Source organism: Colletotrichum abscissum (genome assembly GCF_030869225.1).
Source record: "Colletotrichum abscissum strain IMI 504890 chromosome Unknown Scaffold_16.1, whole genome shotgun sequence".
Lineage (NCBI taxonomy): Eukaryota > Fungi > Ascomycota > Sordariomycetes > Glomerellales > Glomerellaceae > Colletotrichum > Colletotrichum abscissum.
This window is the reverse complement of record NW_026850054.1, coordinates 550,790-568,398: the sequence shown is the minus strand read 5'-3', so window position 1 is coordinate 568,398 and position 17,609 is coordinate 550,790. Positions and strand designations below refer to the sequence as shown.

The window sequence follows — 17,609 nt, the reverse complement described above, 5'->3', positions numbered from 1 at the left end:
GTGTGTCGCACTTTTTTCTGGGCCCATTATACCCCCACGTACCTGACTTTGTTGCTCATCGTGACCGCCCTCCCCCCACGAGATTCAAATCTTTCAATTCTCTCTGATACTTGCTCCCACATCCTACCCGCTGACTGGAGAAGGGAGAAAGAAAGCAGACGCAACTGAGCAACCTTCAACAACTCCAATCATGACCCGAGACCGACACGCGAGCCGCGCGAGTTTCGCATGCGTACGATGCAAGAAAGACAAGAGACGATGCGACATCTCTCAAATTTTGAGCTCGGGGGACCGAATGGACCGGTCCTGCACCTCATGTCGAAACAAGAACGAAAAGTGTGAGGTCCGCTACGGCGAGGATAAGCGCAGTCAACGACAACCGAACGAGACCAAGGCACTGCAACGGCGAATGCAGGCACTAGAGGAGTTTGTCAAGAACGTCTCCAAAAACCCAGAGCTCCCGGTCACACGGCACAAGACGGATGAAGTTTCGGATTGTCTGATGGAACAGGCACGTCGGACTGTAGACAACTACCAGGATGCGAGGATACGTGCTTTCCCAAGCCCTGCCAGCTCTTCAAGTCCGGGGACTCAAAATATGACGATATCGATCTCTCCTCCGGAGGGAGGACAGAACAATTGGGCTGTGACGTCGCAGCAGGAGCTTCACCCCGCTTCACACTCAAGATCTGTATCCTTCTCGGGGCAAAACAGACCGAAGACCGACGACATCACACACAATGGCATCCGATCGATCTCCTTCTCAGGCCCCAGCAGGCCAGACTTTGACTGCGCCTCCGAGAGCGTCCCTCCCGTCATCGAAGAGATTGGGACACCCGATAGTATGCAAGACTTTGACCAATTTCTTGGCTCTGTGACCCTATTCCCGTACTCCGAGAATCAGTCTCGATCAAGGAGTCCACGTGGGGAAGGCTCTCCTTTTGAGGACGACACGAGCAGACAAGCTCGCGGTGCTCTCGAATGCTTTCCCGAGCCAGAACCAATTGTGTCCCATTTGCTAGACCTATTCTGGAAATGGCAATCATCTCACCTCCTCGTCGTTGATCGTGCTTTATTCCTCCGCCATCGGGAAATTTGGGACGACAGTGAAGGACACCGCGGCGATCGAAACTTTTATACCCCATGTCTGTTGTACGCAATCATGGCTCTGGCATCGATGATAAGTCTTGACAAGGGAGTCGTGCGGTACTCTACTTCTACCGGCGGTGTCGCCGGAGAGACTTTTGCGAAGCGAGCACGCTCAATGTTTGATCTAGAGATGGATCACCCGACCATTTCCACTGTCCAGGCGGCTTTGATACTTGGTTCTCGATATGGAGCCATGAAGGACAACTCCCTTGGTTGGATGTACAGTGGTAAGAGCATTTTTTAGTCACAAAGATATGTCCATCCACTAATGTCTTTACTATAGGCATTGCCTTCAGAATGGCGAGTAAATTGGGCCTACATCTGGACTGTTCTAAAGCTGTTGCGTCTGGTAAGATGAGCCAGGAGATGGCCGATCTCAGAAGGAGAGTATTTTGGGGCTGCCACATTGAAGACAAGTAAGTACACCAACCCGGACTTGATCATTCCCAGCAGCGAGTCGTGTGACTAACAGTCAATTGTAATCAGCCTATTCAGCGCTTACTGTGGGCGACCAAACTCCTTTATGGAGTGGGATATCACCATTCCCATACCTGAGCGACCCTTCAAAGGCGTCAGCAAAGACGAAGCCGAATCGACTTCGTCACTTTTACATCACACCTCAACACTCTCAGTGCTGTGTTCTAAGATACTGATTAGTATCCACCGTCAACGGCGGCACTCATCTACGAGCGAGATGAGATTGAAAGCATCACAACTTCACAGAGCCCTATGGCAGTGGCATCACGATCTTCCTACAAGCTTGACATGGTCCAGCGATTCAAATATCCTGGCACAGCCCCATGTCTTCATCTTGCAGTAAGTATATTCAAGACTTCGTGTGATCGTGCCAGCCAAGCCTTAAGAACAGGAGCTAAAGAACCACGCAGAATGAACTTCTACTTTGCTCTCATTCTACTCCACCGGCCATTCCTCCGATTGTCTTCAAAATTCCTCAACGTCGACAACATGAACTCTTCGGCTCTCAACTCCACACACGCATGCGCTACAGCAGCAGCAAACATCACAAAGCTCGCAACGACTTACAGACGATCTTTCAATATGCGACAGATGCCGCCATCGATTGTACACTTTGTTTTCATCGCAGGTAGCATTCATCTCCTCAACCTTCGTGCAGGACAACCAGGCAACCATGAAGTTCTTCTTCAGAGTTCCACTGAAGCTTTATCCGAGCTCGGAAAGTCATATCCCGTGGCGCAGAAAGCCAGCACCGAGCTGGAAAGCTTGATTGAAAAGTGGAGGTCCGCGAAAGAGGCCGAGAAGAGAGCCACGGAGACAAGTAGGGCGGCGCAAGAGGTTGAGAACAGCATGAGCTCTGGGTGTACGATACGGCCAGGGGTATCTGGATTTCTTGATATTGATTTTTCTCCTTTGGAAGAGCTTGGGGAGTTTATGGATTTGAAAAAAGGCCAACAACCTGCTACGAAGTCTGTGTTTGATATACCGGCTGATATCGGCTTCCACGAGCAGCTATCGCTGGATCAAAACGGTAATGGTTGCATGTTTCTGGACCAAGATTGGCTTCAGGATGGAACAGGATTCGAGTGCATGGACGGAAGTGGCTGTCCATGGATGTACAATTAATGACGAAAAGATGTAGAGTTGTCAGATGCGCTGTATATCACGAATTTGGAGTCTTGAGACGAGCATTCCTAGTCCATGAGTGAAATATGAACAGCCATTATGAGATCTTAGATCGCCGGTACATTCTCGATAATGATGGGGTTGGCAACCTCTGCTCGATAAATCACCATCTCGTACTGGACAAGCACAAGAGCCCAGATTACAAATTAAGACCGTGGTGCTGCCGCAGTGTAGCAATCAGTTGAAAGACATAGTCTTGTGCACTGAGAGAGTTCAATAACCAACCCCGAGTTTCTTGGACCTCGGGAGCAACTTGAAGTTCTCAAGCGTCGAGTCTGCACTGCTCGAGAATCACTTGGTGACTCCCATGCTCAGACTGATTGAAGTTCACTTCCAAAAATAATCGTCGGATCTCTACTTGGGTCTCATCAAGGCCGATTATCGGATTCGAATGATCTTAAAGCTTGCTCTGCAAATGCAGACAACATGCAATTCCGAAAATGAAGAGCCAGTCTGGCCTTCCACTTCCGTGAGCGAACTGTAACAGTGTCAACGAACTCCACCAAAGGGGTCGTTTCTGCACTAGACAGCGGCCACACCAGCTAGGTCCACGGGTATCCCTGTCAACTCTAATATCTGAGCCCCCTTTCAATCTTCGCCGGAATTTGCGGAAAGAGCAACATCCACTACACGAAGTCAAGGATTTATGTGCTGAATACATAAGGTCGTGCATGTAGTGAGAATTACTCAACTCAAAGAATCTTAGAAATGAGAAATAGCGTTCAGAAATAGGGATTGGACCGCGCGCATATGGTTCAAGTTATGGTTCGCGAGCAAATAAGCTGAGACCTTCTTATATAGGCAAGACTGCAAAAAGTAAAACCTTATCTAATATAAGAGAGTTCTCGGGACCCCATGCCTCATTTCCTTCAACTTGATGATGGGGAGATTTTGGGTTGTTTCCTTACAAAAAACCGTAGGAGAATATGACTTCTCCCCGGTAATGCGGCATGATGTCAATTAACGTTTCTTAGCGCATTTGCCTGACTCGGTGCACGCGTACGAGACGCCCATGATAGTCTCGGCTTTGACAGGAATTGATGACTGCTATGCAGTATAAATCAATGAAAACCCCAAGTTGCGATGTTGGCAGTCTGGAAATTAGGCTAGGTTTTTTCGTTTTAGGGATTATCAGTGCCCTCTGGGCAAAATTTGCAACCATGCCTCGTCACTCTTTTATCAAGTCACTCTTTTTCTCGTCTTTCTTCTTACATCTCTGGCCGGAAGAGGTCCAGTCAAGCACCCAAAACCGTACCATGAGGTGCCACAATTCTCCGGTAATGACTATACTGGATTTCCCGACAGCACTTCCGCGGATCACTTGAATCCTCGACAAGAAACGACCGTTGATGGACTAACATCCATCGACACCTTTACTTACAAGGGGGAAACATGGACGGCATACGAAGACATCACTCGATTCGATGGCCCGCTCGTCTTGGTGTCTGCTTCTGGAACTCGCAGAGAGATCAAGCGATACGTTGAAGCCTCCACGGACGAGTCTGTATCTATCAACCGAACGGTCGACGCATATTTTGGCCTGGATCCTGCAAACGATGTCAATCTCAAGCAGAATGACGTGTTGGCAGAGCGTCTTCTCCAAGATGGTGAACCTATTGAGGAACACGTTCGCGACGTCATCGACCTGTCCTTCCTGCCGTGGGATGTGTACCTTGGAAACGTCCAGGCTAACGATACGATGGCCCTGGACTGGCAGTCCATGACAAAGAACTACGCACCCTGGAATGACATGTCGGAGGCTGCAGACGGAACTCACTCTAATTACACTTTCGATGGCTTGCTCAACGGATGGATGCCTGCTTCTCGAAAGATTTACCGGGGCCTCGTTGACACAACCGACTGGGTTGATATCACTACATTCGCCGACGTCGACTCTCCAGATCCCGATATCGTTCACATTTGGTTCTCTATCAAGTATGTCAAGGGCGGAGTCCTGCGTGCACAGAAGTATGCTCTGGATTACAAGCAGTTCCTGCCCTTGAAGGCGCATCCTACTGCCGATGACTTTTACCCTGCTTTGATGCGGTTCGCCGACTACTGGGACTCGCACGTCAAAGACGAAATATCTTTGACTCTTCCGGATGAGAGTTGGTCGGATATTGGAAAACATGCCTTTGCTGTAGAGCTTGTTGGTCGCGCTGGAGGTGTCACTCCGAGGTACGGTGCCTTTGAACGCGACTATGGCGGATCAGAATATGACGGCTTCCAAGACATCATGACCATGTCGCTCACAGCTAACTTGGCCTGGGGACGATTTGCTCAGGCCAAGGCCATCCTTGAGAACTACATGGACTGGTATGTCTACGACAACGGAGCCATCAAGATGCGTGGGCCTGCCGTGCCCCAGTTCGGCATGTCACTTTCTTTGATCGCACGCTATGTCCAGTACACGGGCGACACTGCGTTTCCGGAGAAGTACAAGACGAAGATCCTCGCCTGGGCCAACATGCTCACCGCGCGCCAAGACGAGAACTTGAAGCTCCCTGAAGATGATCCATACTACGGCCTCATTTCTGGCTGGAGCGAATCTGATGCTGCACTGAGAAACGATGCATGGCGATTCGAGAAACCATACTGGAACAATGCGGCGTTCGCTGCTCGCGGTCTTAAAGATCTTAGCAAGATTGAGACATTTGCCGACCATGCCAACGACTGGAACACTCGCGCTGAGCAGCTCATAAACCAGACATCCCTCAAATTGGACCAATGGATCCAAAGGAACTTCACACCTGCATATGTTCCTGTCCTGCCGAATGAAACAACCCATGTTCTCGAAGACCTGGCCGAAAAGGGAGACGCATCCTCTCAGTGGTGGCCGCACCGGGTCTACTCGGAACTGCTTCAAGCATCAGTGCTCTCATCAAACCATACTGACATGGTAATTGACTCCATGCGCGCCTACGGAATTACTAGCGTGGGTGTCGTTGCCAACGTCACGCCCCTTAGGTCTGATACTCGCGACATCTTGGGCTTCATTTCATATGGATACGCCCTTTCGTTGCTTGTCCAGGACCGCCTTGATGAGTTTGTGCTCTTCTTATACTCTCATCGGTATCATGTCTATAACAGGGGCTTATGGCTTGCGGCTGAAGTTGCCGGAACTGGAGGTGGTTCCAGCACATACTGCCAGCCTTCCCAGTTTACGGTCCCCGTCTTGCTTAGAGCAGCATTGTTATTCGATCACCCCGACAAGGATGCTTTGCTAGTTGGACGAGGCGTTCCGAGGAAATGGCTTAGCAAGGGTAAGGTCGGAGTACAGAGAGCCCCGACCAAATGGGGATCAGTCGACCTCGATATGCAGCTGGACGAGAAGGCGGCTACCATCACGACCGTTTTAGGTTTCAGTAAGGCGCCTCCAGCTGAAGTCTGGGTTAAGCTGCGGGTTCCAGAAGGGAGCCAACTCAAGAATGTCACCGTCGACGGTAGCGCGGCGGAGTGGAAGGGAGAAGAGGTCATATTGAAGCTTGCCTCGACGGCGCGTAATGCTACTGTCGTGGGAACTTTCTAGGCGCTAGTTTTCCATTGATAGAGATGATTACACAGTTATATTCCATTGAGAGCACCGAGTCTTGTAATGCGCCCCCATTAGATTGGCTAGTTTGCACTCCGTCTTCCTGTCACGCGTGGAGCTTGTGTCCTCTCTTCTTGACTCGTGCCTCCTCCTTCCCAAGTTCTTTGGTCCAGAAGACTCCGTCTCTTAGTCTTTGTGACTCCGTAAAACCGGCGATCTGGTTTGACAGTTGATGGCCAAGGCGACTCTGGGCCGGAATTGTTTGCAAATATGGTAGAGTCCAAATCAAGATTAAGGTAATCATCGTTGATGAATTGAACCTTCACCTTGTGACCTTCGTACAAGTGATCTGACCTGGTGTCGTAGAGCCCTACGGTTCGCGGGCAAAGGCAGTCGACGAAGCCAATGTTGAGGCGGCCGATAGTAATCTCCCCTTCCAAGAGGGTTGATTTCCTCGTGATGAAGGACCTCGTTCTTTTGATGGGTCCACGTGCTTTCGCAGTAATTCCATCAGGAGAATTATAATCTTGCACCCAAAAATGAACACCTCATGACCCATCAAATGGATTATCCATGTCGACGGCGTTGTCCGAATCATCCTCAGCGTCTTGGATGCTTGTCCATGTGTCGATCTCATCTGGAGCCAACAAATAGTAGCTGAATATAACATCTCCTCGAGTCTTTGGGAGTTGGCGGAGTGGTAGATTTTTCTTGAGTGATGCCTTCTGAAGCGCTGCGTCAACCCCCTCCCGGATTGCTTCCATTGCCTTGCGTACCTGTGACCTTTGCCCTTTGCTGAGTGCATAAGCCTTGTTTGCTTTCTTCCGCAATTTGTACTCCCCGCGACTGATATTCGCTTTTTTGAACAAGTCGTCTTCGGACGTTCTGTAGATCATATCGTACACTCTATCTTGATACGCCAATCTTCTCTCATCGCAATCACAGCCGACGTCGTCTACGCCGATGGGCAAACGCTATAAAGAGATTCATTAGCACTCGTTGCAAGACTCGACAGGTCCGCATAAAAAATGCTCGGACGTGGCGATTTGTAAAGATGAGCCTCAGCAAGTGCTTCTTTGTATCGAAGGTACCATGCTGGATATTGTTCCTGGTGGTAGCTCGAGCCCATTTGAGATCGTCGTTGGTCTGGCAGAGTTTGCCCGCCGTATCCAAGTAATCGAGGCAATGTAGGAGAAAGACGATGTGGAAGTCCACACCATTCACGATGCTGATGTTCTTGGCCCATTGGAATATGGAAGTGTCACCTTTTGCAGTAGTGCCGTTCCCATCTTGTCCAATACCTCTCTTTCTTCTTCCTTTTCTTCTTTTTTGTTTTTGTCAAGCGGAAGATCTCAATGCCTGGTAGTCGGTTCAACACCACACTCCCGGCTCAGCGCCCTGCACCATTTATTCTCCAATAAGTAACTGCAAGATAAAAGCAACAAGAGACCTTGGAAACAAGAAGAATACGAAAAATTAAGGATAATTCATCGGTAAGTACGTATTATAATCATTTGTTGACCGGCGTCCCATTTTGTCACCCACTTGCTAAGATATCTTAGCTTGTACTCATCTCTGCATCCTCCGCAACGGCCAAGCAATGATCCTCTCTCACCAGTCGAAAGACAATCAGATGGATTGTGAAGTTGTGGCACGTTGAACTTGGCCTAATGCAGGCAAAAAAAAAGAATTGTGCTGGGCGGCAATCGATTCTCTACCAATCAATGCCCGGGCAGATGACTGCATGCAGGCCCAATCAACGAGGCTACAGGAGAGACAAGAGCGGGATGCCATTTCCCCTCATCTAAGGGTGGCAGCCTCAGCAGCCTCATTTCTTTCTCATCGCAATTCCGAGTCCAATTTCAATATCAATGACAATGGAGCCGGTTGGATTAGCCGTCGGAATCGCTGGGCTCGCGGGCATTCTGAGCACTTGTCTAGATGTCATCGAGAGAGTCGACATATATAAAGATTTCGACCGTGATTCACGTTCACTCGCTGTACAGCTCGATGCGGAAAAGCTTCGCCTCAAAAAATGGGCCTGCGATGTTGGGTTCCGGCAAGGGAAGCTCTCGAACGACCACCACACCGCTCTGAATGACCCGCAGGTCCGCTTGATGGCAGTAGAGCTGCTTAGTGTCATCAAGGCAATCTGTGGTGACGTAACAACATCAGAACTCGGGCTGGATGAAAATTTAGCAACCGTCACTCGCGGCATCCAATCCTTTCCAAAGTCATCAGAATCAAGGAGGCAAAAGCTTGTTTGGTCCTTGAGGGGCAAGGCTAGACGCACTTCTCAAGTCGAAAACCTCGGAGTTCTCGTCCAGCATCTGCACAACCTGGTTCCTCCAGATAGTTCATTTCCAAATGGGGAAGCTACCAATAAGTCCAATGAGACTTGTGCTTATGGAATAGGTGTGTCTTTACGCCCGCGTCCCCTTGAGCTCAAGCACAGTTCAAGCATCGGCTGTCAATGCTGGAGATAGCCTAGTTGTACTATCCTGATATCGAATTGTCACATACGAAAGTTCACGATCAGACAAATCTGACAAGACCATCTGGCTTAGATGACGATATTGAGAAACAGACGTGGCTTCGCGAGCTTCGACAGACCTTGTCTCGGTTGGAAAGGGAGATGGAAGGTATATCGAGATTCTTCGCCTTAACTTCCCGAAATACTGCGATTAAGACTGACGCCGGCGACTGCAGCCGAGACTCGACGAGACCTTCGGGCCTGGCTAGCATGCCCACCGCCGAACGATCTCTTTCCTGAAGCCAAAGAGAGAAGAATCAATGGGACGTGTGATTGGATTATTGACCGTCCCGAATTCGTTGAGTGGCTTGCTCTAAACGAAGCGTGTAAAATTGTCGATGATACCGAAAGGCTCCTATGGGTCAATGGACCAGCCGGGTTTGGAAAGACTGTTCTATGCGCGAGAATCATCGAACATTTGAGATCGATATCCCAGACGCCTGTGGTCTATTTCTTCTTGTCATCTGAATTCGAAAGCCGCGACAATCCCTATGCGGCGATTCGAGCATGGGTCCACCAGATGGCATCGTCCGACCAGACTACCTACCAGTTGGTGCGAGAAAAGTGGCTAGCTCAAAACGAACAATTCGCCACCGAGACAGAAATCGTCAGTATCTTTCGAGAAATTTTGCAAGTCGTACCTGGAGCCATCTTGGTCTTGGATGGCTTGGATGAGTGTACTTGGTTGGGGAAGGCTCCGCATGACGGGAAGTCCTTGGGGAAGTTTCTCAACACCGTGATTGGGGCAATTACCAACACAGCATCTCGCCTCCTAGTTGTCAGTCGGGACGAGCCTGAGATTCGAAGTGCTATGATGTGCTCAAAAAACTGCGAGGAACTCAAAATCGATTCTGAAGACGTGCAATCCGACGTTGCTCGATACGCAAGAAGTATTGTCGACAAGAAGCTGCCGAGAAAGGACGAAGCAACAAGAGAAGGTATCTCCAAGATGCTTGCGGATCGGTCCAATGGCCAACTCCTCTGGGTCAAGTTACACGAAGATTCCTTGCGCAGCTGGAAGAACAAGAAGCAACTTGAGGATGCGATCAATGAAATACCGTCTGGACTTGATCATGTTTATGAACGAAATTGGACACGCATTTCTAAACTACCAGAACCGATCCGTAAACGTGCCTATTCTCTATTACAATGGGCGGCTTTTGCTCTGCGGCCCTTGACCGTCAACGAAATCTCCGAGGCTATGTTGATCGACGAGGAAGATTTCAACTTCCCTGAGGATGAGTTGCCCGATGAAGTTGATGACGACTTCATTGAAAGCGAAATACAAAGCCCCTGCGGCTCGCTTTTGGAAGTTCGAGGTACATCTTCGGATTCTAACAGGGGGTCAAGGACGGTGCACTTGACTCACTTTTCAGTCAAACAACATTTTCTTTGCAACATTTCATCTCAATCGCTATCGATTCGCATGAACAGTCAAGTCTTAAACGAGCTTCAACAAAACAGCAGGCTAGCAAAGCTTTGCCTTCGCTACATCAACAGTCAATACTTCTGGGACTTCGAAGAGAAGATCAATTCGACGGTTCAAATGGAAAGCACCCAGGAAGAAAACCTTCAAGTGAGCGTCAAGGGGTCATTCCGACACTACGCCGCGAGTTCATGGTATCAGCATTCCACCGTCGGTTATGAGGAAGACGAAGAACTGACAATGCTCATGATGAATTTGTTCGATGAACTCAATCCCAGCTGGGAAATGTGGCGTGACTTGTTTGAGAAGTATAGCGTAGAGCTCGGTTTGGGAGCTGATTCATCAACTGAACCTCACCATGCTAGTCCTTTACACTACGCTGCCCGTCTTGGCTTCACTGAGCTTGCTTCCTGCCTCATCCACGACGAGAAGCATCATGTGAATGCCAAGGCGCCGTTTGGTAGAACAGCTCTTGAGATTGCAGGCAACGCTGGGAATTTGACACTCTCAAAGATCCTTCTGGATGCGGGGGCCGATATTTCAATGTCGAATCACACAGGGTCGACACCTCTCATCGAAGCTTCGTTTTCTGGAGCCTATGAGGTTATTGAACTCCTTCTCGATAGAGGCGCAGACTGCGAGAAAACAAATAACTACAACTGGACGGCACTACACGTAGCTTCCTACTACGGCCATCTCGACGTCGTCGCGTTGTTGCTTGAAAGGGGAGCTAACGTCACTGTTGCTAACGATGGCGGTTGGACACCACTCAATGCGGCCTCTCACTGCGGACACTTCGATGTGATTGAACTGCTCCTCGACAATGGGGCCGAAATTCTAACCCGGAGTAATGATGGTTGGTCGCCGCTTAATGCTGCCTCTCACTTTGGACACCTAGACATTGTCAACTTGCTCCTGAGGAAGGGGGCTGATGTTCACCACGCAAATCTTAGCAAATGGTCATCGATACATTTCGCTTCTGATGGTGGTCACTATGAGATCGTCAAAATGCTTCTGGGTGCAGGCGCCGACGTCGCAGCTGTAACCAATAATTCAACGACGCCGCTGCATATAGCATCAAGTCGTGGCCATCTAGAGATTGTCGAGCTACTTCTGGACAATGGCGCTGACTCGAACGCTGTGGACGATAGCCAATGGACACCGATTTTCTTGGCATCGAGTTGCGGGCTTGAAAAAGTAGCCAAGCTACTTCTTAGTCGGTGCGACGACGTATCTCGGGCCAACAAAGCCGGAATGGTGCCACTTTACTCAGCTTCAGCTGCCATGAACAGCAAGCTTGCTGAGCTGCTTCTTAGCGACTCTCGTAATGATGGTTCCTTGCGAGCCTACGCAGGATGGACGCTACTCCACGAGGCGTCGTATAACGGACGCGTTGGGGTGATTGAACTACTTCTTGCTGAGGGAGTAGATGTAGGGTTAACTGACGAGCGTGGGTGGACGCCTCTACACGCTGCAGCTCTGAGCGGGCATACAGAAGTTGCAGAGTTGCTGCTTCAGAGCCCTAAGTGCAGTACCCATGTACGAGATAACAGTGGCCGAACACCAGTATTTTATGCATCGGCCCGCGGGCATTACGAATTAATCCAAATACTAACCACTCAGAATCGACTGGACCTTCAGATCACGGATCAGTATGGATCAACCCCATTATCTGCAGCTTGTCGCAATGGGCATGAAGAAGCCGTCAAATATCTGCTCTCAGTCGACGAGGGATCATTTGAGTCTCGAGATGGACTAGGGCGAAGCTCGATGTGGTGGGCACGAAAAAGTGGCAGCACCCAAGTCATCGAATCGGTCTTGCAACATGCATTGATGCTCAAGATTCATATTCCGGAGAACAACGAGCTTGGCGCACAAGGGGCGAACTTCGATTGCGATTCAGCGTGGTGTGATATTTGCATGACTTGTACCGATGAGCAGGCATTCTACACCTGTAGCTTGTGCGATGGAGGTGACTTCGTCATCTGCCTGGAATGTAAGGATCTTGGTCTCGAATGCCAAGATGCTTCTCATTGCTGGACCTTTCAAGAACCCTATTAGGAGGAAGGAGAGACAGATTGTTTCTAGCTTCATGAATCTGGGAAAATGTGCAGGATTCTTTTCCTACGACAGTCATTCACGTAGATCTCAACGATCTCGAGAGCCAGATGAGTACTCGTATTTGATCAACTATTAGATAAATTCAATTCATCCGTCTCTAGCTTGCAGTTTTCAATTCTAGTCCATTTCTGTCTTACTTTAGGCTGGTATGAAGGAGTTAAAATCAGAATAGTACACTCATTCTTGCCAATATTCGTAATAGTAGATCTATTTATATTGACGCTATGCAGCATTTCAGGTGCTAAGAATGTTGTCCACAGCTTGAGGAAGAAGCTGAGAACTTTGGGATGTTATCGAAAGCATTCGCAGAGAATGGTCTTCAGGACTTGCTCCAGCATCTCGGTACACATTGGGCATCTCCTAGTCAGTGCGGGCCGTTGACATTTGCTTGGAATACAATCTTGAGTGATGAAATTTGTATGTTTCGACGGCTGACAAAACAATAGTGGCTATTATGAAGCTCTGCTGATAAGACTTCCCATTTGACTCCAGACCGCCATAGGATTGGTGTACAGAACAAAATGTCCACTGTTTGGAATCTCGGCTAGCTTGACGCCCGCATGTTTGATCCGTGAGAGATAGGATAATGTGTTGTAGGATACACCGAAAACGAACATCTTTGAACACGGAAGTGCTTCAAACACCTCCAGTAAGTCTCCTTTGTCGGTATAATGAACCATGGACTCGAAAGTTGGCCTTACTACCTCCGGCCTGACCTTAGAACGGAAACTTGCTGCATAAATCCCGTTCCCGTAATCCGCTGATCGCCGAGTCCGCTCGATAAAGGATGCGATGAACATCTCCGTATCGCTTGCCGGGAAGTCGAAGATTTGTCTGCTCAAGAAGCAGTCCTCGGGAGCAAGATTGCCCTTGATGTTGGTGAAGCTTAGTACCGCGCCTGGGTTGCGCTGTGCTAACAGCAAGCCTGTCAAGCCGCCCATGGAGTGGCCCACGAGGTGGAACCGTTTGATCTTGTGAGCGTCCAAAACTGCCTCAGCTACGGCGACGAGGAATGGTATGGAGATGGCGCTGTAGTCGGAGCTGGTGGATGCACCGCTGCCGGGGGTATCGTAAGCGAGTAAAGGATAGTCGGAAAGGGGCGCGTGATGGATTACATCCGTGAAGTCTTCTTTGGTGCTCCCGAAGCCGTGGAGGAAGAGTATGGGATCAAGCGGCCCGTCACGGCGGACAGTAGAAATTGAAAGATTGACATTGTTGATAACGAGAGAGAGATCTTCCCAAATAAGATGGCAAGACGATGGCGTTACGCCGCTGACAGGCGGGTCGGTTTCTGTCGCTGGCATGATGCCTTGATCATACGATGTAAAAGTGTTTGTTGAGCAATTACTCTGAGGAGAATCTTGTCTTTTATAGAGAAAACCTGATCAAGATGATGTTGCCGGTGGAGAATTGTAGTTTGTATCGTCAGTCGCCGTTATGCTCTATACACGGCAGCCAATCCTTCGGTGCCGGCGGTTGCCAGTATCTCCCGGAGTGGGTCCTGAAAACCGGCGTTGACACCGAAAAGCTCGGCACCGTGAGTTTTTTGCCGTCGGCACCGCTACGCTTTGCCGACCGGGTTCTTCAGAGGCTTGCAGACATTTATTCGCTGAGTCATACTGTATGCTTTGTATGGAGTATTACCTGGCCTCCGTCGTGGCTTGGCCATACTGCCCCATCAATCGCGAACATGAAGTCGGCTAAGACTTCAATTGCCTAATCTCACACGTGAGTTTTTTAGGCACCTGACTATGAATGAAACCTTTGTACACTTGGGGTGAAGCTTGGGATCATGAAAATAGCTCCTGCATATCTCACTCGAAAGCCGAGTCTTAGCACACGTACTCTCACCTGAGTTCAATGACCGAAAGAAGCTGAAATTCGGTCGGGAATGCATAGGCGAAATGACATCACGTCTAGCCTGGCTGCACCGCCTCCATTCCCTAGGATCTTCTTGGCCATTCAAGTGGGCGACGAGAAGAAGTCAATGCCGGCCAACACCAGAGTAGTGGTAGACTAGTAGCAGGAAGGGGAAGAGTTGAGATAGCTAGGGTGTTGAGCGACAAACTATTGTGGCACTCACCTGCCACCTTCTGTGCGTTTGAGCTGACTTGGTTCACGCTTCAGGGTGAGCAGGCTTGCCAGGCGATGCCGAGGAAGGCTGTGTATGAACGAAGAGAGTCATTGAGCTGGAGCATGGTCTCTCAAAAGTTGGGGAGGTAAGAGAGTCAATGGCCAATGAAATGACTGTTTGAAAGACGAGTAATAGGACATGCGTGAGATGGAAATATTTGAGCGAGGTATTCCGAGCCAGACTGGAAGGGCAAACGATTCTCAGCATTTGCAAAGCACCGCCCATTGTTTAGCCCCTCTCACGAACGAACGAGGTGCTGAGCATGAACAGGTAAGTTTCGAGCCAGCTGACGACAACAGACGTTGTAAGGCCCAATGACACTCCTTTGCGAGCAGGCGGGATGCGATGCATTGGGTCCGCTTCCGAATCTGCCGGCCGTGGAACCGAGTGCGGTGCCGGTAGCTGATGCAGCGGAGTAGCAGCATTCCGTTGCAGCCAGCAGTGTTCCCGCTGGAGTCCTCCTGGATGAGACGGTTTCAAAGTACTGGGCTGTACTTCAAGGCTAAGTCACCAGCCGCGAAGCTTCCCCTGGGGCATTTCATCTTATAGACAACTTCACATGCGAACACGATCTCCGCGAGTGAGCTAGCTACTCTAGCAGTTCCTTCTGCCGACTCGTGCGATTGACACAATCGGCAGCATCCGCGCCGCAGTGTATGCATTACAGCGTGCATACACAGGCGGATGGATACAGGGTGAACCTTTCTCAAACGAAGATCAGGATGCACCGCCATCTGAAGACTGCCGGCGTGCCAAAGCTTGCGTTCCCTCGCTTGAGACGACAGCTGACAAGGGATCCGCTAGGTGTTTCATGCCAATCAAACACTGCCCGAATTTCTCCGGTCCAGTGAAAATGAATGAGATTGGCTGCACGGTGGGTGAGATTTCAGTGAGCCTGGGATGGCAAAGAATGACCCTCAGTCGAAACTCACTGAGCGACAAACTGTCAGTGCTACACTTCCTTCACTGGGGATGAGTGAGCCAGCGCCTGAACATCTACCGCGAGCCTAGGGACCCCTTGCCAAGCAGTAATCCGGCGGAGTCATGTCAGGGGTGAACCGCTAAAATAAGAATGACATCACGTTGAAACGGGGGCAAAGATATGCAGTGAAGCCCCTTTCTTTCTTTCTTCCCTTCCACACTCTGTTCGTCCGGTTCCCGCGGGTTGAGCAGTGACCTGGTTGACCTGGGTGAACAGACGGGGTGTTCTAACGCGTATCTAGAACCCTGAGATCTAGACTTTGAGCTGCAGCCTGCGTTTGGATGAAATCTGTCATGCAGGATAGACAACATTGAATCGCCACAGGAAGCCTCGTCCGAACTCAATAAAGCTTACGCCATCGCCGCCTTCAAACTTTGACGTCTTGCTCGGTCTCGCTCGTTGAGCATCTACAACGGACAGAATAGACCATAACAGGTGCTGACCAACCAGTCTGGCGTGCATTATTCCGCCATCAACCTGCAACTGGCCATCGCCAACGCTGCTCCATAGAACAAACACGCTGTTCATTGCCGCCAAGGATGGACCGCGCGGCATCGAGGCAGTGTTGCAAGAAAACCGGAGCTCTCTTAGTTGCTTGGTAAACTCCGCTGATCGCACGGAGCCAAACAGCTTCAATTTCAGCCAAGGGCTTTAAGATTGACTATTCGTACTCGCGGCGTACCGAATTTGAGCCTAGCAGCAGCAACCCGTCGTATTGAATCCTTCTCTTCTGCCCCTTGGCGCACGTCTCGTATCTCGCTGGGCAGCGTCGTTCGGTTCTTGGTTGTGTTAAGATTTGAGTCTGGACCTCCCTTGTGGCTCCTCAAGGTTCATCTCCAGAGATGATCGTTTCCAGTATATTAAATCAATCGTCTTTTCCCATCGATTCGACTTGTGCTTCTGTGCCTTCTCAGTCAACCCCTTGGTCTTTCACAAACGATTCATACCTGCAGCAGCAATATTGAAAGTGCCACTTTTCTTTACAGGCCTCTAATTGTTCTTCATTTCGTCTGTCACTACGATCAAACATCGTTCTTGACTCCTCGAACAAACATACTGATCATCCTATGAACCTCTGATCAGCCACCAAAGATCTCGCTCATCACTCGATTGACATCCCAAAGCCTCTTCAGCGAAGAACTACTCAACACCGTCACCATGAAGTACGCCATCGTTTTCGGACTCCTCTCCGGCCTTGCCGCCGCCCAGTCGGCCACCACCTCCGCCGCATCCTCCAGCTCAACTGGTCTGGCCAGCCTCATCGCCCAGCTCCCTAGCTGCGCCGTAGGCTGCATCAGCACCGCCGCCAGCAACATTGGCTGCTCCGCGACCGACTTCACCTGCTTGTGCGCCAGCCAGGACAAGCTCATCTCCAGCCTGACGCCCTGCGTGCTCACTGCTGGCTGCTCCACAACAGAGATCGCCGGTATGTTGCGCACCCTGTAACTCGTATCGCATTCATTGTATAGGTGGCTAACCAAAGCTCTTATAGCGGCTGCAAAAATCGCACCATCAATCTGCTCCGAAGTTCAGAGCAACCCGGCCGCATCCGACCTCGCATCGGCATCGAACCTCGTAACCGGCGTCCTCGGTACCGCGGCCGCTACCGCTAGCAGCAGCGCCGCCGCGTCTGCCACCGCTACACCCGCCGCCGCTGCACGACCGACGAACGCATACTACGGCATGCTAGGCGCCGTCGCTCTCGCTGCTGCTGCTTTGTAAATACCACATGGGCTTTGTAGATACCAAAACTCTAGGGATATGGCGCATTTTGGGGGGGGCTACGGCTTTGATTTTATGACATTTTAGAATGGGAAATTGGGCCTCGTGATGGCAAGCGACACGGTGCATTAGATTCAGTTTCTGTCTGGCTCAATGGGGTGAATCTGGCAAAGGTCATGGAACCTTGAGTGATGATGGAGGCCAATTGCGCAGTGGCATTCATTCTTTTCGCGCTCAAACACGTTTATCAAGTATGAAGAATTCATCTATGTTCATCTTGGAACGCTCCTGCATGAGGAAAGAAGTAGTCACAGCCCGATCAAATTGTGGTGATTGTTAGATGGCAAA

At 50.0% G+C, this 17,609-nt stretch overlaps 6 protein-coding genes across 6 annotated transcripts; 5 read left to right on the top strand and 1 right to left on the bottom strand.

The window, feature by feature from the left end:
- Window positions 1–190: 190 nt before the first annotated feature.
- On the top strand, window positions 191–2,751 carry CABS01_07530 (fungal specific transcription factor domain-containing protein; the record flags this gene model as incomplete). The annotated part of the gene is made up of 4 exons (XM_060540892.1): window positions 191–1,376; window positions 1,433–1,565; window positions 1,636–1,965; window positions 2,037–2,751. 4 exons carry the CDS (start codon window positions 191–193, stop codon window positions 2,749–2,751), a joined length of 2,364 nt encoding a protein of 787 aa, XP_060403060.1.
- A 1,220-nt stretch (window positions 2,752–3,971) lies between these two features.
- On the top strand, window positions 3,972–6,340 carry CABS01_07529 (uncharacterized protein; the record flags this gene model as incomplete). Its single annotated transcript, XM_060540891.1, has 2 exons — window positions 3,972–3,994; window positions 4,117–6,340. The coding sequence occupies 2 exons, from the start codon at window positions 3,972–3,974 to the stop codon at window positions 6,338–6,340; spliced, it is 2,247 nt and encodes a 748-aa protein (XP_060403059.1).
- A 1,880-nt stretch (window positions 6,341–8,220) lies between these two features.
- On the top strand, window positions 8,221–12,363 carry CABS01_07528 (uncharacterized protein; the record flags this gene model as incomplete). The annotated part of the gene is made up of 4 exons (XM_060540890.1): window positions 8,221–8,758; window positions 8,911–8,985; window positions 9,053–11,841; window positions 11,926–12,363. The coding sequence occupies 4 exons, from the start codon at window positions 8,221–8,223 to the stop codon at window positions 12,361–12,363; spliced, it is 3,840 nt and encodes a 1,279-aa protein (XP_060403058.1).
- Window positions 12,364–12,537: 174 nt separating this feature from the next.
- CABS01_07527 (uncharacterized protein) lies at window positions 12,538–12,804 on the top strand (the record flags this gene model as incomplete). The annotated part of the gene is made up of 1 exon (XM_060540889.1): window positions 12,538–12,804. A coding segment is annotated over one exon (267 nt), but the record flags the coding sequence as incomplete, so codon positions are not given.
- Window positions 12,805–12,875: 71 nt separating this feature from the next.
- CABS01_07526 (uncharacterized protein) lies at window positions 12,876–13,727 on the bottom strand (the record flags this gene model as incomplete). The annotated part of the gene is made up of 1 exon (XM_060540888.1): window positions 12,876–13,727. One exon carries the CDS (start codon window positions 13,725–13,727, stop codon window positions 12,876–12,878), a length of 852 nt encoding a protein of 283 aa, XP_060403056.1.
- A 2,970-nt stretch (window positions 13,728–16,697) lies between these two features.
- Window positions 16,698–17,261, top strand: CABS01_07525 (uncharacterized protein; the record flags this gene model as incomplete). The annotated part of the gene is made up of 2 exons (XM_060540887.1): window positions 16,698–16,965; window positions 17,032–17,261. The coding sequence occupies 2 exons, from the start codon at window positions 16,698–16,700 to the stop codon at window positions 17,259–17,261; spliced, it is 498 nt and encodes a 165-aa protein (XP_060403055.1).
- Between the last annotated feature and the right edge of the window lie 348 nt (window positions 17,262–17,609).